This window comes from Lagopus muta, chromosome 8 (genome assembly GCF_023343835.1).
Source record: "Lagopus muta isolate bLagMut1 chromosome 8, bLagMut1 primary, whole genome shotgun sequence".
Classification (NCBI taxonomy): domain Eukaryota; kingdom Metazoa; phylum Chordata; class Aves; order Galliformes; family Phasianidae; genus Lagopus; species Lagopus muta.
The window spans coordinates 483,321-507,096 of record NC_064440.1 but is presented as its reverse complement, the minus strand read 5'-3'; the positions used below and the strand labels follow the sequence as shown (position 1 = coordinate 507,096).

General features: G+C 52.3%; 1 protein-coding gene across 2 annotated transcripts; it reads right to left on the bottom strand.

Moving 5' to 3' along the window:
- Window positions 1–3,697: 3,697 nt before the first annotated feature.
- On the bottom strand, window positions 3,698–22,716 carry ACVR1C (activin A receptor type 1C). 2 transcript variants are annotated; one of them, XM_048952698.1, is made up of 9 exons: window positions 22,634–22,716; window positions 16,874–17,104; window positions 10,614–10,859; window positions 9,051–9,281; window positions 8,696–8,863; window positions 7,844–8,000; window positions 7,594–7,718; window positions 7,184–7,314; window positions 3,698–7,016 (listed from the first exon to the last, which is right to left on the bottom strand). In XM_048952698.1, the coding sequence occupies exons 1-9, from the start codon at window positions 22,704–22,706 to the stop codon at window positions 6,891–6,893; spliced, it is 1,488 nt and encodes a 495-aa protein (XP_048808655.1). In that variant the 5' UTR covers window positions 22,707–22,716; the 3' UTR covers window positions 3,698–6,890. The 2 variants fall into 2 exon arrangements, with proteins under 2 accessions (XP_048808655.1, XP_048808656.1); XM_048952699.1 differs by lacking the exon at window positions 22,634–22,716 and adding an exon at window positions 20,281–20,351.
- Window positions 22,717–23,776: the final 1,060 nt, after the last annotated feature.

Genomic DNA, 23,776 nt, shown 5'->3' with positions numbered 1-23,776 from the left:
ATCTCACTGGGGATCCTGAGGAATGTCATTTCTTTTTTCAGCCAGCAGCTGAGTTACCATTAGTACTATTAAATATATCCAATTTAAAATATGGCCATGGAAACTTCTTTATGTTTGATATGTATGTACAAAGAAGGAAAGGGAGAAAGGAAAGAGGAGAAGGAAAGCAGTGTGTGATGGGAGGAAAGCTCTTCCTTCTTTTCAGAGATGTACCTCAGAGATGACAGCAGTGCCCAGAGCAGGCTGAGTAATGCGGGGATGCGGTGACTCAAAGCCTCTTCCTCTTTTCCTGCCCACCATCAGCACACCGAGTAGCTCTGAAAACAAAGTGCATTTCAGTTCCTCAGGCAACCCTCTTCTACGTTCCTGAAACCAAGTGACACATCTGCAAACAAGCTGAGAAGAGAAATTAAATAGATCAGGGCTCTGTGGAAACCACATCACCGGCCCCATCGCCCTCTCCATGGGGACACGGACACGCACACATGCCCACATGGCCATCACAGCATGGCCAGGCCCAACGTGGCACCCGGTGGCCCAGGGCAGAGCACACAGGGCAGCCCACTGTGGTCACACCGTGCTGGGGACCAGGACAGACAGGACAGGCAGCATCGCATCGCCGCCCAGAGCACGTCCCTGTGCTGCACCATTCCAAAGAGCCTCTCGGTATTTTTAGAAGGCTTTGTATTTTTGCACTTGTACATACATACAGAAAAGCCACAAAAGCCATTTTGTTTATCTACTCGTCCTTTGTGCTATCAGATTTTCCACTTGACAAGCAGCTGGCAAGCCGTGCAATGACTCAGAACAACGGTCTGCAAACCCAAACATGCATCAGCCCCTGTGCCTCTGCTCTGCTGAGCTGTCTCACGGGTTCCTCTCCACTTCCTAACCAATAGTAAAGATTTTCATAAAACAGGGCTCATTTTCAAGATATCTTCAACAACAGTCCCCATGCTGAGGGTTGAAATTGTCCAGAAGTGTTACATTCCTCACCTCAGCTGCCATGATTTGACATGAAATTTTTGAACATTTGCAAAGTGTAAGATGATGATCATGAGCACAGCCAGTAGGTTTCCACCAGCTCTCATTGAACTTCCCAATGAAATCAGAAAGGTGATTCACAATGGATGCAGTTTCAGCAATCCAGAAGTGCATGAAGTATCTGCATGATTTGCTCCATCTGACTGTATCTCACTGCCATAAACATCTGAGCACATCAGGACTTCACGATGGCTTTGCACTGTGCATTGTTCAGTATCATAGAATCACAGAATGGCCTGAGTTGCAAAAGCCCACAATGCTCATCAGTTCCAACCCCCTGCTGTGTGCAGGTCGCCAACCAGCAGCCCAGGCTGCCCAGAGCCACATCCAGCCTGGCCTTGAATACCTGCAGGGATGGGGCATCCATCCCTCCTTGGGCAACCTGTGCCAGTGGTTTCAGTATCTGAGAGTGGGTTTCACTGGAGCCCTCCCTGCCGTGTTCCAGGAGCAGGACATGGGGCGCTGAGCCCTCGGCGGGGCCCGGAGCTGCGGCTCCTGCCGCGCTGCTTTCCGACATCCCGGCAGCTTCCCCAGATCCCGGCAGCCTCCTCAGCCCGCACCGCCGCTCCCAGCCACGCAGCGCCGAGCAGCCGCAGCTGCAGCGATCTGTTCGTCCACGAGAGGGCCCGAGAAGTCAGCGCACCTACGGTTACCCCGCAGTGACTTCCTGCTCCACTGGAAACCAATTTCTGAACAGCAAAGAGAGCTGCTGCACGTTTGTCAGCGCTACGGAACAGGACTGCGCTGCTCTACCTCTGGAGGCACCCGGAGCTGCAGCAGACACTGCCGGCGCTCAGCGGCTTGAGCAGGCTTTCCTGCAGGCTGCAGCCTTCCTTCCTTCCCTCGAGCTGCCAGCCGTGCCGCCCGGCACAGGGCCCCCATCCCGCAGGAGCTCTGTGCTAAGGGTGCGCGGTGCAGAAGAACTGTGCTGGCAGAACGTCTCTGGAACATGGGTTTATGAAACGATTGCAAGCGCACTTTAAGCCCCCTGCAAAGTTTTGGAAGGCTGTTTGTAGAGAAAAACGCTACAAAGATATTTCAAGGGGAAAGAAACCAAAAACAAGCAAACAACAAAAGAAACAGTATCTTTCAATTTCTGCTACTGAGTAGCAAAGATGCAATGGGACGCAATGGGAGAGGAAAACGCTGCAGCCTACTGACAGAGGATGGTTTGGCCTTTGGTTATCTGGGTGTTTTGCATTTTTCCTCCCTTTAATTTCTTTATGGGCTGTCTGGATGGCTCTCCTGCACTCACATACATCCTGAATTCCCACAGCCTGTTCTGGCCCAGGAAAGAACCAAACAGGGTGCTTCAGCTTCCAGCAACCCCAGCTGTTTGCAAGCAGACCCATGCTACCCCATAGCTGTGAGCCCAGCACTGCAGTTACTGCCTGTGGGAGCTCAGCAGGCACTATGGCACACAATGCTCCTACATGCATGCTCCGTGCACACAATAACACAGGTGTGCACACTGCCCTCCAGGCCTCCCAGAACCGCCATTGACATCTTCAAGCTGCAACAGCACTTGCCATTACAAATCAAAGCCTTTACATACCACAGGCAATGTCAGGTTTACCACTGCTCTGCGTTCAGATCGCTGTGACTGAAACACCAGCTGCAGATCTCCAAGGGGAGCTGAATGGAAAAGAACAGCAGTTAGCATCCCAGCATGGCCCAGTGCCAGGCTCAGCACTAACTGAGCTCTGGAATGCTCGGGAAGTGGTGGGAATGCCCACAGGAGCAGACTGTGCCACGTGCCACCATGGTCCCCCACCTCCCAAACCCATGGCCATGCCCACACTCCTTACCAGGCAGAAGGAAGGAGGGAGATATCCGTTCTCAGCAGCACATGGCCCTGTACCCGGGGAGCACAGAGCTGGCACCAGTGTGCAGTGGTGACTGCAGCACAGTTGGCTGGCCTGGACACAAGCATACAGAGCATCAGCCTGGGCTCCTCTGGACCCAAAGAGCACTGAGTGTCCCTGAGCACCTCTATCTCCCAGCATCCTACTGATGTGCCAGCAGGTGCTGGGCTCTCCAAGGGGAGCAGCAAGTACTGGTGAGCCCCGTGCAGCTGCTGCTGGCCTCAAAGCATGCACCTCCTAGCAGCACTGTGCCCACAGCCAGAGCATCCCTGAGGCAGACTGCTTCCAAAGCACAGCAGCACACTTACCTGAGCTCCCTGCAGCACCTGCAGAAGGACAGAACTCACAAGCAACTGCCAGTTACACGGTGCTGACTGCAAGAGAACAAGAGAAGCCTACGGCATTCTGCAACAGTCGTGAGCATCTCAACATGACTTTGTAGCGCAGGACTTTGCACCAGCATATCTTTAAATTGAGCACAGCCCAACTTAAAGTCCCAGGTTATGACTCTCTGGCCAGGGCTCTGCCACCTGCACAGCACAGGAGTTCTCCCTCACGGACCTTCCTGGGCTCCGGTGTGCCCTTGTCCTGGTGCTGGGCGCTGCACAACAGAGCCCGGCCCCATCCCCTGCCCTTCAGCTGTGGGTCAGCGCTGCTCAGAGCCCTCAGCCTTCTCTCCTTTGGGCACACAGCCCCAGGGCTGCCTATGGCTGCCTCAACCCTCCCCGCTGCCCTCCCAGCACAGACAACAAACAGAGCTCTGCACATCACGGCAACACAACGGCAGAGTGTGCTCAGTTTATTAAAATCTTCCCAACCTTTCCGAGAGTATATTGGTCTGTAAAATACGCATACAAAATACAGCATCTCAACTAATTATTTACATCCAGCAGCAACTTTAGCAACAGTTTTAAGAACTTGCTGCAACATACACAAGATTGGGTATCTCACAAGGTGCAGATTGAATTTCATCGCTAAGTTCTAAAGTATTGCAGCACTTCCAGATAAAGTATGAATGCTTCTGTATAGAACAGACAACTCAAGCTGGTTTTGAGGTTGACAAAACGCGACACATTTCTCTTTGGGGACTGAAAGAACCACAGCAGATTTAGACACAAATATGATAGCTACATTCAAAATACATTCGGTCTATTTATGCCAAAAATACATTCGGAGCCTTTGGTTACAGATTATTGCACGTCTTATGTCCTGCAGAAACGCACTGTGCCTCTGGCTGCTTTCCTCCCCTGTGTGCCCACAAAAGGTTCTGGGCACACAGAGCGGTGCCTCCCCAGTTCCAACAGACAGAAGTGGTGTGTGATGGGACTTGCTGTGGGGTTACCTGAGGGAATGAGTCCGGTGGAGTGCAAAAGACCATAAGAACAGCAAAGTGCAAAAGAGATTGCAGTTTGAGTTTCTCATGGGGTATTTAATGGGGGAAGACTTAAGGAGACATAAAATAAATGAGGTGCTAAACGTTCGTTAATTAACTTTCCCTTTCAGTTCATGTTCTGCACACATCACTGTAGGTTTTTACTACTAGTAAGCTTAAAAAAATGTGAAGTAATTCCCCCAGGTGAGAATAATGGCTTAAATAGATTGGGAGGGCTGGGCGATGAGCAGCATCCAGCATCCCCAGGCCTGAAACATCCCGGGAGCTGAAGAGTCTGCACTTTAAGTGCAGATTAGCAGCAGAGATTGTAATCTCTCTCTTAAGAAGCCCATGGCTCCCTAAGGAGCAAAGAAGTAACTGAGTATAACCTCTGTTATTAAACAGGGTGCTTACATGGAGGGAAAGGGTGACAAGACAAATGTTGTGTTGTGTTTTTAAAGGGAGGGTACAGCTTACAAACATTTTAAAGCCCCATACAGCAACACCGGCCACCCGGCTCCCTTATGTGTACCTGCAGTTTGTTAAGATGTGTATTCACCTCTCAACAAAAGGCAAAAAACCCACTGCAAAAAACACTGAGCTAAGGGAAAAGCAGGGAGAGCAGACTGATCCTTGTGGGAACCTCGCAGTGCCCTCGCAGGGTGGCACAAAGGAAGCAAAGCAGTAAGGAGAAATGACTCTCAGCCCACTGCTATCAGTTTCAGATCAATTGTTCTCCAGTTTCAGGGAGCTGATCTCAGTGGTTACCAGATGGCCTTTTCCCACTCTGCAACCAACACCTCCATGCTCCCTTTGCAGCACAAAGGGTTTTTTTCAGGTTATTCTCAATAGGAGCAAACTCTGAACCTCAGCTCTACAAATCCTTCGATGCTCATGTGAGTATCACCATTGGGATTACACACTTGCAGCACCTTAGGAAGTACCATCTGTTGAACTCTTGGCATAGTTCATGCAGTAGAAGCAGATGAGAGTAAAATCTATCTGATGACTTTGATTACGTCTCAGAAAGCATGCTAGGCAAATTCTACTGGCAATCTGATAGAAATACTCTCACCATTCAGCAAACAGACTGCAAAACAAGGCGAGGTTTGCACTGCTCAACACAAGCAGAAGCAGACAGAAGTTATTCAAGGAGACGCATTTCATTCCATCCTATTTACAGGCCAATTAGCATCCATAAGAGCCCATAAAATCCTCATTTGTGCATCTGAAGGAAACACGGAATACTGATAATATTGATCATCCCACTCCTCCACACAGCCCATTCCTCCACAGAGAAGCTCCTGCTCAAGAGGTTCCATGACAAATATTGAACATAAGGACCATAATTAGCCAAAATTTCACTTGCACAGAGCTGTGGTGCTACTCCAGATTTCTGCAAACCTTCACTACTTGGGGACGTCGCAGGCTTTAACTTCTCTGACCACCTGGATTTAGAAACACCTACAGAAGCAAGATTGTTGCACAAGGTGTAATGCTGGCAAGCAAAGGCACGAGAACACTGTACTCAAACAGATGGCCACGGAGTGGCACAGAAGTCTTAGAGACCTCTAAGAAGCTGCTTAAAAATGCACACATTCTCAGCTTCAGTAGAATTTCTCCCATTCCATTCCTATGTATTCACCAGAATATTATTGCTTGCACTATACTTCCTAGAGAGAAATCAATTGGCCTTTGATCAATGCACTCAGCTCAGATGAAGAAGAACAAAATAACTTCAACTCCTGACTATAATACTGTGTGTGAAACTGAGACAAGAAGAATAAAAGTAAAAAAAAAACAAAAACAAAAACAAACAACAACAACAAACAGGCTTTTTGTTCACAATATTTATGCTCAGTGGAATTTTCATAGAATCACAGAATGGCCTGGGTTGCAAAGGCCCGCAATGCTCATCCAGTTCCAACCCCTGCTGTGTGCAGTTCCAGGCTGCCCAGAGCCACATCCAGCCTGGCCTTGAATGCCTGGAGGGATGGGGCATCCACAGCCTCCTTGGGCAACCTGTTCCAGTGCCTCACCACCCTCTGTGTGAAAAACTTCCTCCTAATATCCAACCTAAACCTCTCCTGTCTCACTTTGAAACCTTTTTCACCTTATTTGCTTAGGTAAAGACAAACACAGTATTTAAAAATGCATTTTACTGACAGCCCCTTCTCAGATCCCTGCGTCGAAGCAGCAAAAAGCTTGATGAAATTTGGTCTTTTGCTGGGTTTGAGGACGAAGCTGTGCTTTCTCTTGCAGACGTGCTTTAAGCAGTCCCAGCGATTTGTCAGTACATTGGCTTTGACAAGGACAGAAAGCACAATAGCAGAAGGTACATTTACACCGACGTGTTTAAAGCTCCTTCCTGCTATTCACCTAGCATCCCATCTTCCTCAGGCAGCCCAACCAGCAGCTTGCTGTACAGAGCGAGAGCTACAGGTCACAGTGAGCCCCTTCCAGTAGCCAGCTATGAAGCCAGATGGCAGCACTCTGTTCTGGGCACTTAAATACCGACCTGCGTCACATGAGGTAGACCAAAAAGAAAAATAATATCACATGTCAACAGATGAACAGCAGAACGCAGTGCCCTCCTCCTGCTGGAGCCGTTAGGTTTTGGAGTCTTCCTGCACACAGAGCTGTGAGATGGTCTTCTTGATGCGCAGAGCAGTGAGCCGTGCTGCACCGTTGGCGTACCAGCACTCCCTCATGATGCGGCCCATCACCCGCAGTGCCTGCAAAGTGTTATGGGGACAGGGGAGAACACTGGGACATCACACACAGCTCTCTGCAACAGCAGCATAACAGCCATGCCATTCACTAAGAGCCACACTGACCGCCCTCTGGCTCACCGAGCAACTCTGTCTGCATCCAGAGAGGTTTCCTAAAGAACTGCTCTTACCTCACAGCTTTGCCACTGGTTTGGAATATTTGGTCGGAGCTTCTGCTCACAAACCACCCTTCTCATATCTTCTATCGAGGGATCAGAAGGCACGACGTCGTAGTAAGGCAGCTGGTACTCCTCAGTGATCCCTAGAGAGACGCAGCAGACACGTCACAAGATGCGCAGCAGCTGCCCCAGGATAAAAGCATGGCTGATGTTTTCATGGGCAACGAGAAGGAACAGCAACTTTCGTGGCCACCTCATTTCCCGGTGGAGAAAAAATGCTCAGCAACAGATTTATTTCCACCTTCACATCCTGCCAAGATAATTGAGAGTGCAGGGCCAGGGACACAGCTCCTTTAATTGCTCTGTGTTTATCTGGGATAAAAGCAGTCCAGATTGCAAAACGCCAAGGGCAGACAGCTCACCTCCAACACAACACCTCCGTGCTATCTCCCAGTACACCAGCCCAAGAGAGTAGATGTCCGCACGCTTGAAGGACTCAAAGATGTTGGTGTTCATCGCGTCATCCAGTATCTCAGGAGCCATGTACCTTTAAAGGGGACACAGGTCACAGAATCACACCCCAGCAGAACGGTTGGCTTGGAGGGGCCCTCACAGCCCCCCATCCCCTGCCCTGGGCTGGCTGCGTCCTGTCCCACCCTGCTGCACCCATACCTCCTTGTCCCCACCCGCGGGTTCTGGGGGATGTCGATGGTGTTGAGCACGGAGTCGTGCTTCACTGCCAGCCCCAGGTCTGCGATGGCACAGCTCTCGTTCCTCTTCACCAGGATGTTCTTGGACTTCAGGTCCCTGTGAGCGATCGCCGGTTTGCCTGTTCATGGGAAGGAGAGTGCTGGCTGTTCTGATGGCCACAAAGAAAATTGTAACATAATGAGCAAGCAAAAGAAAAGTGACTGCAATCAGCTTTGAAGCTCTTCCTTGTAAAAGATATGACAGTCGATTCCATTCCAAGTAAAGCTCTGCTTAATGCTATCCAATTAAAAAACAGCAACAGCAACAAGACCTTGAAGGTGTTTTTGTTCAAATGTTTGTATTTCAGGAACAGAACTGCAAAATTCCACTCCAAAGTGGTAGGGAACTGCTCATCAGTGCACCCTCCAACAGGTGCTCCTACAGACACCCACTTATGATGACTGGAGCAGGCCAGGAGTGCCTGAGTGAGCCAGCACTGCTGAGCCATCACATAACAGCAGAGAGCTTTGTCTGACTGCAGAGCAGATCTTTACGTCTGACAGGCAAGGAAGGGTCTGTTTGGGCTGTCTCCCAAAAAAAACAGTGCTGAAGCTCAGAAAATTTGCATTTTAAAAGCTGAGAGGACTGCAAGCTCAGTCGGGCTGACTGTTTCCTATCTTCTGTTTGCACTGTATCACGTACACCTATGCTAAGAGCATTTCTTGCACTGCAACAGCATGTAGAATGCTCTGCTGACAGCTAAGCATTTCTGCCAGCAGCAGTGCAGTCCCCTAATGCAGGTGAAGGCAGAGGATCGGTAGGAGGAGCGCTCACCCTGCGTGCCCACGATCTCCATGTGCAGGTGTGCCAGGCCGCTGGCGATGGACAGTGCCAGCCTCACCATGCCCTCTGCCGTCACCGTGCCCCTGTTCAGGTAGTCAAACAGGGAGCCCTGCTCGTGGTACTCGGAGACAAGCCACAGCTGGGTCCAGGTCCCATTGTCTGTTGAGAAGAAGCAAGGAGATGCGGCTGCCTAAGAGAAGGCACGTGGAGGAGCCCTCCCTGCCCTTTGGCCAGCGCCCACCCCAGCATACAGAGCAGTCAGAGCCCACCCCAGGCAATGTGCAGTGATGGTCTGCTTCCCAGCCAGCCCTCAGTTGTGAAATGGAGTGAAGAAATGCCACTGTACCCTTGTTATCAGCAGCAATAAAGCCCAGGATGTTCTCATGTCTCAGCATAACTGTCTGATAAATCTCTGCCTCCCGGAACCAGGACCGCTCGTCTCTCGAGGAGAAGATTTTCACAGCCACGTCCTCCCCGCACCACTTCCCACGCCACACTTCTCCGAAGCGCCCCTTCCCTACGATCTCCTGCAGAACGATGGTCCTCGCAATGGTTCTCTGTACGAGCAGAGGTAAGCCTGGTTCAAAAAGAAAGCACAGCATCGGTGAAACACTTCACCAGCAGTTTTCCAAGGCCGAAGTCAGAGGTATTTCAGTGAGCTGGCAGACAACGACCCTTCCCCAGATCAAGTTTTCAATTTTACTTTCCATCTGAAGCACTTTGCCCACTGTTGGACATCAGACAGCTGAGGCCATGCTGCACCCAGTGCAGCCCACGCTGCCCTGCACTGCACAGAGCGCGCACAGCGGGCTCAGCCCAGGCTGCCCTGTGTCACATTCACCTCTCAGAGATGGGCCATACCTCAGGGCTATGAAATACCAGCAGCAATAACATTTTCCTCGCTTGGAGCACACATACCCATGCTCTGCCCCTATGCCTGTGTCTGCTGAGAATGCAAAAGCCATCAGAATTAATAACATCCGACCTGCACTTGTCTCTGCTGTGTACTCCTCTGAACAGGGAGTCATTTTCATGCACATGGAGCTCTGCATGTGCTCCTGGTTTCCCATTGGGCCGTGCCTCAGGTGGGCATAGAAAATATGGTTAACTAAACTCAGCACCCTTCAGCCCTTGCTCAGCATGGGACTCCCAGTGCCCACACTCAGGGTACTCAGCACAAGCACTGCCAGCACCTGGAACCTGCTTCAGGAACCTGCACTGGGGAACTCCAGAGCTCCCTTCCAAACCAGATGGTTCAGGGATTCTGATGTCCCCAAAGACCTGCAGGGGTGGTTTTGCAGTGGAACCAGATGATGTTAGTGATCTTCTCCAACTTTAATCACAAAACCATAGAATGGCTCAGAATCATAGAATCACAGAATGGCCTGAGTTGCAAAAGACCTCAGTGCTCACCCAGTTCCAACCCCCTGCTGTGTGCAGGTCGCCAACCACCAGACCAGGCTGCCCAGAGCCACATCCAGCCTGGCCTTGAATGCCTGCAGGGATGGGGCATCCACAGCCTCCTTGGGCAACCTGTGCTAGTGCCTCACCACCCTGTGTGTGAAAAACTTCCTCCTAATATCTAACCTAAACCTCCCCTGTCTCAGTTTAAAACCATTCCCCCTTGTCCCATCACTATCCACCCCCATAAACAGCCATTCCCCCTCCCGTTTATACGTTCCCTTCAAGTACTGGAGGGAGGTTAGGTTGGATGGGACCTTAAAGATCATCTAGTTCCAACCCCCAGCAGCTCAGGCTGCCCAGGGCCCCGTCTATGGCCTCGGGCACCTGCAGGGATGGGGCGCCCGCACTGCCCTGAGCAGCCTGCAATGATTCTGTGATTCTATGGTCCAGAAGCAGGACAGATGCCGGCTGGTTGGAGATGCAGCTCACACGGACGCCCACATACCAGAGCCGGAGCCAGACGTCGTCATGTCATAAATGAGGTCCTTGAGCGTCTTGCCCGCGCTGACCAGGTTGCATTCGGAGAGCGGCTCCTCCACGTTGGGCGGCTTCGTCCTGCCGCGGGCGCAGCGCCGGCCCTGGCAGCTGCAGGCAGCCAGCACCGCCACGAGGGACAGGACGCAGATGGGCACGGCCACTGTCGCCGCCAGCACCACGGGACCCACGGCAGCACGACCGGGGGACTCGGAGGCTTCAGGGAGAGACGAAGGAAGAGGGGGGAGAAACAGACGGTCAGTGAGGAACTGCTGGGGGCTGAGCTGTGCTGTGACCCAATGGCTCACAGCCCACGGGGAACAGGGCCCTGCCTGCTCCTTCGGGTTTGTGCATGGAATTCTCAGCGCCAGCCCAGCCAAACGCAGAGCCCTGGAGAAGCTGCCTCCCTAACACCCAGTGGATGTGGGACACACAAAGATCTAATGAGACAGTAACAGGATTCCTAAGGCAGAACACTTGGAAAACATGTGCTCACAAGCTGTATTTTACAAGGGTCAGGAGATGGGACTGTCCCACACCACGTTCTGCTTTAAAATGATATGGGAAAAGCACACAGCAAGTGTCTGCAGGGACACATTACTAAGGGATTGCACATCCATACACAGACTCCTAAGGCCTAAGGAGTTGTGAATAATCTAAATAAACAAACAAACAAATAAATAAACAGCCACTCAGAATCAAAACACACTGAAGCACAAGTACCCCACGGCGGATCCACAAGCTATCAAAGCCCGGGGAACCGTGTGCCTCACACCCCACAGAATTGGCAGCTATAGAACACCAAGAGCCTCTCTCCCTCCAGAGGGCACTCAGCAGTGTGCAACAGCCCTTCTGGGGGCAGCGGGGCTCTCCGGATGCTGCACAGCCCCAGCATTGCTCTGTGTTGTGGAGGAGGAGGAGGAGAAGGAGGAAGGATGTGGATCTCCCCAGCCCAGCACCGAAGGGTTACACTCCTCCAGGTGCAGTGACACCAGCAGCAGTTTCTCCACAGTGGCAAGATGTGCCCTCGGCAATGCAGAGGTGCCGGGGCTGTGATCAGCTTTGCAGAGCTGCCTTCTTTCTTCTGCCCAGCTCTGACCAAGGGAAAAAGGAAACAGAGTGTTAACAACAGAGGTCTGCGTCTGTTTGCAGTGTGCAACTCAAAGCACTCTGCAAACAAAAGTTGCCCCATCTTGCCCGGTAGTTTTCCTTCCATACCGCTCAGGAGGCTGTGCAGACATGGGCACTTCCTAGTGCCGGGGGCTGGTAAAGAAATGCATACAGAAAAGACCCTTTAAAGCATCAGTTCCTGCCACCAACTGCTGAAAAACAGCACAGCAGAAAACGCTCTAAACGAAAAGCTTGCTCGTCCAAAGGATGGTGCGAACAGCATCCATAGGGAAACGCCCAGGGAGGTGTGAAGTGCACCGAACGGGCAGCAACGTGCAGCAGGGGACCTTCCATCTCCCACAGCTCCCAGCTCCCACAGCCCCCAGGAGGCAATGCCACTTATCTGCTGGAAGCCATGCAGGCAGTTCTACTGCAAAGCATCGGCCCCAGCTGCTCCGCTCCCTGAGCACCACCACATGTGGGTGCCACGCACATGGCAGGCTGCACAGCCGTACTGATGGGGTGCACAGGCAGGCTGCACGGGCCAAGCAGCAGTGCTGGTGGGATGCTCGATGCCTGCTGCTCCATCCCCACCGCATGCACACAGCTGCTGCTGTCAGACAAGGCTTTACTTCACCAGCTGAGGTCCTCTATCCTCTCATCTCAGTCGCTTTGCACCGCCGCATACATCCACTGCTGCCACACATCCCCTTCCTGGCACTTCTCTCTCAGGGACATAGGAGGACTCAAGCACAGATACTCATGGCCATTATGGGGGCTCAGTGAGATGCCCGCAAGGCAGAAACAAGATTCAGACAGATCCACTCATGAGGCTGACATCCAGCACCAGGGATGCAAACAGACACCAACTCCACAACCTAAGCAGCATTTTTGGAATGAAATGGACTTCAACAACACTTACAGGTCTGCTCTGAGATTGCTGCTGCAGGTTGGGAGCTCGGGCACAGAAGGGGAGAGGTTGGAGGATGGGGTTCCCGGAACAGCTTGGGGTCTGCACTGAGCTCCTGGGGGACACAGAGGCCCCCTGCCCAGGGAAGCCTGCTGGGAGGAGCAGCTGGAGCCCACAGCAGCCATCTCCTAGCATTCACTTGGTAGGGAAGACAAAGCACTGGTGGCAGCCACTCCAGTCCTGGCCAGGTGTGCGCAGAGCACACATAGGAGTCTCAGGAATTACCAGCACTGTGGTTACTGCTGCACTTCCCAGCACTGACCCCACAGCACAGCTCCTGCAGCCACAGCCCCACCTCAGGGCTTAGAGCCGGCACCCATGGGGCTGCTCCAAAAGCACATCCCGGGGAGGGACAAAAAGTGCCAGTGCAAAACACACAGCGCTCGCCGTACAAACAGCAATTTAGGACCAAATCACCAAATAAGTGTGGTAATGTTTACAGAATTGTGCAACACTCAACTCTTTGAGAAATAAGAACATCTCTCATGGATACCTAAAGCACTAAAATCAACACCATTAATCAAAACATGTTGCAATCTTATTTCTAATCTATTATTGACTTACTGATCAGGAATAGGCCCTGCAGATTTGTTGTCATGTATGAAACAAAAATAGAACATCTGGCAACTTCCAGCAATTTCACAATGTGGTGCAGCTCTCTTCCAAGTGGTGTAAACAGGAGTGCTTTCAGGCAGGAGAAAAAGAAGGATGGTTCTCTTTGCTCCCATGGAAAAGACATCCTCTCACACAGCACCTGCCTGGGTTTTGACATGCCACCTTAAGACTCCCGAAAGCACAAAACTATTCATATTTAAGTTACCAAACTTTTCAGAGATGGAAAAAGAAAACCAAAACCATTCTTTCCATTGCTGTAAGGAAATACACTGCATTTAATGCAGAGTTCCATGACTGCAGGCTTTCAGGACATCCAGAAAACAGCTGGGAAAGGGCTGCCAAAGGCTGCCGAGGTTCAAGGAAAGCCTTCGGGGATACAGCTGTGAGATAAACAGAGCATTATCTAAATTGCTGTTTCCCTGCCCCTGCCCCCACCTCCCTTCCACTGCCTGTGCTCTTACAAATCCCTGCAGAGGACACGGATCTGGGCCAGGCGAGGTGCGCGCAGCCAGCAGTGCGCACGGCACACGGAGCAGCCACGAAGGCTGCAGCACCGCCTGCAGGGCTTCTCAGGGCGAGCATCCCGAGGGCTGCGGCACAGCACCGAGCTGCATGGACTTGAGGAGCAAATAAGTTCGGGTTGAGGGCGCTGAGAGCTGGGCGCAGCAGCTCCTCCTGCCCCCCGCTTTTCCCAGTCCTGACCCCGTCCTGATGGCCAGGCTGCCGCAGACCGAAATGCCTCCGACAGAAAACAAAGCAGAAAGCGGCCAACTGGATGAAGTTGCTGCAACACAACACAGCCTGCAGTAACACACGCTGTCAGCTCTGCACTCCAGCATCGGCTCCCGAGCTCATCCACTCAGAGGAACCAAAGCGGCCATGTAGAAGGGAGAAAAATATATCAAAATATCTCCCCGCCTCTCCTCTCTGTGCTCCATTCTCCATCCTCCCTGCTCTTATCCATCAGCACATTCTGGGAAGATACTGGAAAGCCTCTTCACTCACTATCTGCTCTGCAGCTTCCACCTAACTCTGTGCTTGACCAAGTGAGTGCTGGGAAAGCAAAGTGAAGCGTTGTCATCCTGCTCAGTAACAGACAATTAATGCCAGTTTTATAAGGTTCACATTTTGTAATGTGAAATTTGTAAAAGCTCTCATACAGCAGTGTCTACTTCTTGAATACTTAGATGAATGGAATGCACAGATAAAGGCTTTGGTGTCTTGAGGCACTTTCAAGCAGGTAAATGTAATGGAGCTATGCACAGAATGGAACATTTCTCCTATGAGGATGGGCTGAGAACTGGGGCTGAGCAGATGGAGAAGAGAAGGCTGCGGGCTGACCTGGGAGCAGCTTGGCAGTATCTAAAGGAGAGAGACAGGAAAGAAGGGACAGATTCTATAGCAGGGTCTGCAGTGATAGAACAAGGGGAAATGGCTTGAAACTCAGGGAAGGGAGATTTAGGTTAGATATAAGGAAAAGGTCTTTCACAGTAAGGGTGGTGGAGCACTGAACAGGTTGCCCAGTGATGTGATTGATGCCCCATCCCTGGAGACATTCAAGGCACGGCTGGATCAGGCCCTGGGCAACCTGATGGAGCTTGGTGTCCCTGTGCATTGCAGGGGAGTTGGACTGGATGGACCTCAGAGGTCCCTTCCAGCTCTAAGGATTCTATGACTATATGTTTGTTCATACAAAACCTACAGACAATATTGAAAAGAGTGAGAGAGAGGGAGAGAGACAGAGAACGTTGCCTGGCAATTAGTCTTCCAGTACAAACCACCTTTTCCATCAACATGGACAAACACAAGGGACGTGTATTTCCAAATCCAACTCTATCCCACTTTTTCTCTCCCTGCTGCACATTCCCACGCTGCAGGTGTGAGCAGCAATGGGTGCTGCCAGTGCCTCCATGCCGGCTGGGCAGCAGCAGGGAAGAGCCATCAGTCACAACTCATAGCACTTGTTAACCCCACGCCACTCATTCTGCTCCACAAAGCTCTGCCACTTTGTGAGGAAGGGCTGCTCAGTATTGTGGTTTAAATAGCAGAAACCTGGGGTACATTCAGGGCAACACAACAAAACCCCCATCACTGCAAACTACTTCTGCTCTTTGGAACATTTCGTCCCCTAATGCAAAAGTATGGTAACGAAATCCATGGCAGCGAGTGCATAAAAAGCAGATGGGAAGCCTGCATCTGCCCCCAGAAAGGTTTGCCTTCACACACTGTGAAAAGCTCAGCTCAGAACAGGAGCAGCCTCCTCTCGTGCAAAGCAGCAATGGGAACTGTGCAGCTGAGCACAGCACACAGGTGTGGCCTGAGGAAGGCTTTGCTCTGCTGGAGCCTGAACACAGCTGGCACACAGCTCCTCCTCTGCAGATACCCAAACCCACTGGGGTGCACTCCTGTGCAGCTGCTGTAGGGAACTGCTTCACACAGGTTGACCAGAGAGTGCAGAGAACCCTACCAGCCCTGCAGTGCTGTGATACAGCGAGGGCTGTGTGAAAGGGGCTGTCAGGGGAGACCAGGAGACAAAGGGCCTTGGCACTGTCACTTTCTGACTACCGTGAGCTCCCCCAAATGTTCAGAGGAAGGGGTTCAGGCTAAAAATTAATTAATTTTCTCTGGTACTGAAATACAAAGCCAGAGGTTTCACAACCCAGCCCAAACATTGGGAACAGACATGTCTCCATTCTCAACTGTAGGCAGCAGCTTCTCCCAGGCCCCAGCATCTCTGCCTACACAAGCGTGGTGGTTTGTTTCAGCATTTCTGGAGCTCAGCTACCACTGACATCTCCCTTCTGCCGTCAGCTGGAAGATGTGCACCTGAACAACCCTTGGCCACCAGCAGCAGGCACGGCTCATTCCCATGGATGAGATTCACAGCCCTCCTTCCACCCTTTCCCTGTGGTCACCTGCCTATTGCTCACATACTGAATGGTGTTATAGGAGGATTTCATCCTGCCAAGTATTAACAGAGTGCTTTCACTATGCTGCTAATGATAGCAGCTTGAGTGGAAGTTGTAACTATAAATTACGCATTAATCCACATCTTTCTTACCTGTAAGATCTCTCACTGCTCTAAGTACATCAAAAGGTGTCATCTGATAAAGCTGAGTATTTGACAGCTTACTGTAAAGCTTGGATTAGACACACAAACCCTGGAGAGAAGGGTGAGGTATTTTACCAATAATTGAATCCAAAACCAGTGCAAACATACATTTTTTAAAGAACCAAACCAACTCCATTGCACAGGAATTGGTCCAGCACTGTGCGGTGCACTCAGCTCCTCCATCCCCTGAAGGCAGAAATTTCATTCACACCTTGTGTCTGCTGGGCAGGGATTGCTGACACAACTGAGCTCTGAGCAAGGCTGTCCCACAGGCTGCTCCCCTGCGCCGCATGGCCAAAAGCTGAAGGCAAACCTGCCTGCTCGCAGAGACACAAGGACTCCCCCCAGCAATGACAACCATACACACCACCCCCCTCAGCTTCAGTTCTGCTGCCAGCCCCCAGAGCAGCGCCACAGCACGCACCTACGGGCAGGCGGAGGGTGATGTTGTTGCAGAAGTCGGTGTAGCAGCACTCGGTCTTGGTGATGTTCTTGGAGCTGTGGCAGAAGACCTGAGCGTTGAGCTCCGGCAGGGACACGCAGGATTTGATCACCTCCTCCTTGCCGTTGGTCAGCATGACCGAGGCCCAGCACGCTCCCTCCGTCTGGCAGGTGAAGTTGGTGTGCTCGCACAGCTGGCACACGCACTGCAGCCCTGCAACACACGTTTCTGTGAGGACAGGGCCAGCGATGCCCCTGCAGCATCCCACCCGCCTGCCCTGCCCCACCATGGACTCATGGGATGCGTTCTGCACACCCTCACTGGGTCAGCGGCACCTGCAAGGTGGAACTCTGCTCTGTGACACAACCTGGGGTCTGCACAGAATAAAAAAGCATTATCCTTGCGCCATGCTGTTGCTTTGGGAACCAGGCCAGGCTGCAGAGCACTATTTATTTTACTTAAAGATGACGTCTAAAAAGCAAAAGCACGAGGTGACTCAAATCTCAGATGGCCAATGGCCACCAGGGCCAGAAGAGCACCGTTCCATCGCTAAGCCACACTCAGGAAGGCAGCACAGCCCTGCACACACTGCAGTCCTCTCTGCCGGGTACCACCTGCCCTAGCCAGGAGCTCCACCAGGCTGTGCCATCACACCTCATCGCACACATCACACATCACACCCAGTCTGCAGAAGATGAAAGCACAGAGTGCCCACCCCTCCGTGTAACTGCATCTGAGCTCACATCTGAGGGACACAGCCGAGGCAGAGCAAGCTCTGACAGACATCACCACAAATCCGATTTCTGTCTCTGCCACACAATTTGTTGTCTTTACAGCAATCTTCATCCCGTACCACAAGGAACAGCTTGTGGTGTTTATCCTCAGCTCGGGCCCCACAAACTTCCCTGGCACCATATGCCTGTGTTTATCCCACCCGCAGGCAGGCAGGGCGCATCGCCGGCTGCAGCTCTGTGCAGGGAGAGCACAGCCACCCGGTGAGCTGCTGTGAGATACATCATCATGGTCCTGGGGTGGGCAGGGTGAGACCCAGCACATCCAGGGAAATGAGACATCGGGAGGGAAAACACTTCGTCACTGATGCTGCAAAACAAAAGCATTACTTGAGGAAATGAAAACAAACTGCTGCTGCAGGGTCTTCAGTGATTCAGATGTGCCATTATGCTGCTTTCTCTCACCTTCTCAAGGCTAAAAATAAAATAGGAAATGGTCTTTTCAATGCCATTCACAGTAGATAACTGTTTTATCTATACCCTGACACTCTGTGGGTGGCTTCAGATGAGCACAGGGGGAGAGAAGGGCGCCCTGGAGCCCTGTGTGCCCACTCTGACCGAGCTGGGGCCATCAATTATTGCCCAAATGAAGAGCTTCACCCTTCCACCTGGAGCCTGTTCGTGGCCGGGGGCTGGAGCTCACACACACAATGTCCAACAGAGCAAAGCACCGCTGCATGAAGGTTGGCATTTTCTGCTGCTGTGCTCAGAGCACTCTGTTGGAGTGCCCAGGTCCATTTTTCCTATTAGTTCTGGACATTCTGCTTGAAACTGACCCATCCAATTTGCTGCCCACAGCTAAAACCAGGGCTCTTCCCCACAGAGTTCTTTCTGCAAGACACCATTACACCACACAGAACAAAAAGTCTATGGGTACAAACTGTCAGTACAACCCCATCACATTACCACTGCTTCTGAAAGTGGAGGTGTTCAGCCCCCAGATGAACCCCCGCCCCAGCAGAACACTTCAGAGCCCTTCCACCAGCTCCTTCCAGCTCTGCTCTGGCCCTGACAGCCCCCACTGCCATCACTCTGTCCCGTTTCTCCACTGAGCAGCCCTTCAGCTGCACGGCGCTCCTGCAGCCGGCCTGCAGTACTGCACAGAGTGCAGATGAGGGACAAGAAGGGCTTAAAAGGAAAGGATCAAAGGGGCAGGAAGAAAACATGCTCCCAGATTTCAAAATGAGGCAATCTTAATGCAGTAACAAGAACAACTCTGTTATTTACTCAAGCATGGCAACATTTCCCTTAACACATTGCATTCTCTTGTTGAGAAATTAGGAGAAAGAGGACAAGCGAAATCCTGCGGCCTCGCAGAGCTATGCCAGACATCCAGCAGCCTCTGGCCCCACGCGCAGCCCTTCCACAGCCCCACGTCCCCTCACAGAGATGGGCTGAGCCCCGGGGCTGCACGGCCTATGCCCTGCAGAGCAATCGGGGCTGACCTTACCCAGAGGGGCTGCAGTGCCAGGAGGGGCAGCGGGTAGGTTCACAGTGCCAAAACTCACAAGGAAAGCAACTTCTAGCTAGAGAGACCGGGCAGAATGCGTGCTCCCTGCTTCAGCATCGTTAAGGGTGTTTTTTCTTCTGTTCTTGCTACAGGAATTGCAACAGATGGAAGAACACGAGTTCAGACACCGACTTAAGGACAGCAGTGAACAGTTAAAGCAAGCAGAGATACGCAGTGCACGTTTGAAAGTTAAATGGAAAGAATAGAGCACACATGTGGCATAGACTGACCAGCAGCGTGGCACAAAGTATGGGCTGAGGCTGCAGGAGGAGGGGACTTGCTGCCTCCTGTGAGCTCTGCATTTAGCACAGATTCCTCACTATGCAGATCGGCACAGCCGTAATCCTCCATTAAGTCATAATCTGGCAGTATCCACAACGGTGAGCAGATCCTGACTGTGCTTACCAGGCAGCAGAGTGCCTCAGAATGAAATCTGAGTGCAGACATTGATCACATGCAAAGAAATGTGCTGCCACGAGGCAGAGCCGCTCTCCCCCTTACCACGAGGCCGTCCCATTGCTCTCCAAGCAGCCGCGCAGAACGTCTCTCAGCCACGTGCAGCTGTATGTGGCAGTGGGCCCCATGCCTGCTACTGCCATGGCAGGGGTGGCCCAGAGGCGGCCGTGCTGCCCGATGGCCCCAACCCCATTGGGAGGAGCAGGGAAACACTGCCCTCAGTGGCTTGTTGCAATGGGCACAGAGCCTGAAAGGCACGGAGCAGGTGGGGAGGTGAGGCCAGCTCAGAATTGGGCTCTTCTGCAGAGTCTTGTAAAGTAATTGTGGCTCACATTGAGAAGATGAATGGGATTGGCCCCTTTCCCTAACAGCATAAGGTGTAGGTCTTACCTCCACCACTTAGGATAAATCATCATAGAATCACAGAGTTATAAAGGCTGGAAAAGCCCTCTCGGATCCCCACACCCCTCCCCAGCCCAGCCCCTGGAGAACGGGTGCCCTTGGAAACCTGGCTTTGAAGATGAAGATATGGATGTTTTGAAACTACTGCAATAAGAAGAGCAAAGTATTTCAGATCAGCACTGGGAAACCTGAAGTATCTCTGTTTCGCCCATTCCACAGTGCCCACATACGTGCTGATGGAGGAGGCACTGAGGTTCTGCATCCAGCTCAGGTCGTCTGCAATCCAGCTCTTTAATATGTGTTACTTATCTTGCTGCTGCTGAGCCGAAGATGAGCCAACAACAGAGAGGTAAAATGCCACTTGTGTGAAAAACAGAATGTGCAAAGATCACTTGTGCTGAAGAAGATCACTTCAGGAGCCACATCCAGCACAGAGGTGCTGCCTCTTCAGCCTCCAGCTCGGACTTTGCTCTCTGCAGGGCAGAACAGCAAAGGGCAGCTCAGAGCCTGACAGCAGAGAGCTGCGAGGGAGGAAGCATTTCTGACCTGGGTTGGAGTTATTACCCAAGCAGCTCGCCCTGTTATCTGCCCCCTGCTCACTTCCACGTCGCTGCTCTGTAACCCCCAATGGTACCGAGTGCTCCTCAGGCAGAGCATGGGGCCGGACTGAGCCCCGGACAGCCACCCACACCAGTTCAGACTGAGCCCCAAACAGCCACCCACAGTGGCTGCTGAGGCCCTGAACACACTGTGCCCCACCACATCCCACCTACAGCTGCTCATCTGACTGCTCCCCACAGACCGCCCAGGGCTCGCAGCATCAGGACTGGCTCTCAACAGAGCCCAACTCATTGACCGTTAAGCACTTGGCATTCTCACTGCTTTGTTATTAAACCTTTTATTAGTATTACTATTGTTAAAGCTTTCCCTTTGTAAAAGCAATGGAAAAGAGCATCAGCTCTCACAGCCATACCTTGGTACAGAGCAGGACATTAAATCCTCCAGCAAAGGGGTACAACTGCTTTGCCACCACGGTACATAGGGGTGCTTTCTGCTTTTGGTACATCACCACAGGCATTTCCACATTCCACAACAAACTCCACTACAGAACTTGCCACAGGGCATCTCCACAACTGCTTTTATCAACAGATAAGTGTTTTGCAGTAGGAGAAAGACAAAGAGCTGAAGTTTGGTTGTTTGGATTTTAACACTGCACTTACTGCATAGCAAGAGCCCAGTTCTATGCTGTTCTCATTCATTTATCCCTGTTTAGCAATTTTCAGCTGCAACCTGTTCTGAGCGGGGATCCACCTCTCCCAAATGCACAGTGTGTCCGAGGAGTCTCTCAAGAAATGGGAACAGTGCTGACACTGGGTGCCAGGTGAGCCCCCAGGCAGCACTGTGCAGATCCCACCCCTCACTCCACAGCCCCTCAGGCACCCCGAGCAGCACAGGAGGGACTGCCGGCACCAAGCACAGTGCAGGCAGAGGAGATGGATAGCAAAGGTGGTGGAGCAAAGGATTAAACTGCCAATAAACCCAAGCATCAAACCAATGCAGACCTGAGAATAAGCCCCAATTTCAAGTGAGTCCACCCAAGGTATGAGAACATACAGAACAGTGGGACAGCTCACCGTGTCTGCAGCAAAACCCTTCTCCTCTTAACCCTGCAAACATTCCCAAGCACTGAGACACACTGATAGCTCCTCAGGACCCTGCAGTGCCCAGTGCAGCACTCAGCCTTGCTGGAGAGGCAGACAACCAACAGGATGGGAAGAACAGAGAACAAACCCACAGCAACCCAAGAGAAAAAGCCATGCAAGATGGTTGAACACAATGATAAAGCCAACTCCTCTTTCCCATGAGGATCACACAAGTCCTTCGACATGAGAGGCTTCATCCCTTCCCATCAGCTGGGGCTGCAAACACCTCTGTGGCAGCAATCTGAGTATCACACCACAAAACTCCCACGGTGGAAACACTGAGAGAAAAGCAAACTGCAGAGAGCCTATCAGAGTAACTCAGATCTGTTCTACTGCATGCTGTGCTGCTGCTCCTTAAAGATAAAGGTCGCTCTGTAACCCTGCAGCTGACACCCAGGGTTAGCTTTTAAAGGAAAGAACGAGTAGAGTGAACACCCCATAGTGCTGTGAGGGAAGCAGCTGGCTTGGGAGGGGGCAGAGCAGGACAGGTGAGGATGAGATGAGATGGGATGGAATGGCACGGGATGGGGCACGCCACTACCTCCGAACCCCAAGGGAACACCGAGTGAATGCTAACAGTACAGGACGAGATGTAGCGGGTACGGCCCGTCAGAACCCCCTGCTCAGGAACTTAAGAGACATCAGAGCCGGGGAGCGTGGGCTGGAACCAGCGCCGGACCGGCAATTCCCCGTAAATCCCACCTGACCTATTTCTGGCGGATACACGTTGATCATAATTAAATGCATTAAGCTCTTTAACCTCCCGAGAAACAACGCTGACCCCGGCCAGGCGGCGGCACAGCTTTCGGAGTGCCGGGCCGGGGGTCGCGGGAACCAAACAACCCCGAGCGGCCCCCCACCGCCCCCCGCCGCCCCCTACCTGCGCACAGCCACACGGCGGCGCCCAGCAGCGGCAGCGCCGCCCGCAGCGCGGAGTTCGGTGCCCGCCGCATCGCCGCGCATCCACGCCGGGGCCGCAGCCCGCAGCCCCGCGTCCCGCCGGCCGCTCCGCGCTATACGCGGCGGGGAGGGGCCGCCCGGCACCACCTTCCCCTCGGCCACCGGGCAGAACCCGCCCGCGGGAGGTGCTGCCGGCGGCCCCGCCCGGGCCGGGGCTGGGGGCGGGCAGTGCCGGGAGGGGCGGCCCCGCACCGCACCGCTCCGCACCGCAGAGGGCAGCGCCGCGGGGCCGCGCGTCGGCTTGGTGCCCGGCTCTGCACGGAGATGCGCTTCAGCATCTCTCCGGTCGGCGCTCGGTCAGACCGCTCCGCGGACGCCGGCGCGCCTCGGCGGCCGAACCGCTCTCCGCATCGTACAGGTTGGAAAACACCGCCACGGTCATGAAGTCCAAGCACGGCTTCTCCATCATTCCGTTATCTAATCCGTGCTGAGGGCCTCAGAAAAATTCTCCTTTCGGCCTCACAAGCTGTCCCGTATGCCGCAAACTGCCGGGGAGATTTTTACCCCTCTGTGCCTCGTCAGTACCGAAGGGTACCATCAGAAGTCAATCACACTGCAAACGTAGCCAAGGAAATTCTAACAGGGCCACAGGCACAGGCTGTACCCTAAGTCTTTAGGTGTTGTATGCTCCGTGTGTCTGTGTTTGCTGTAAGATAAAGCTACTCCCAAGAGCCCGGTTCCCCACGGGCTGTTACGTGAATTTCTACTGCTGCCAACTAAGTAGCACTTTCTCTGAAGTTCTTACTATTATTGCTATATCTCCATTAAGTCTTTTGAACATAACAGAAAATTACAGCGCTATATCACCAGCACAAAACCCAAAGCACCTGTGGTTCGTGTCAAAAAAATAACAAAATAAAACTGAAATGAACTCATTCACCCAAACAGCACTCAAAGCCACTTGGTTTGCTTCCCTTCAGCCTTGGTTCTCTCTGAATCAATCAGTTCCACAATTCCATTCTGGCCTAATGCAGCCCACAGTGTTCTGACTGACTTGTCCCAATGAGCTCATAGAGGATCCATAACGAGACACACAGACAAACAGAAACAAATAAATTAAAAA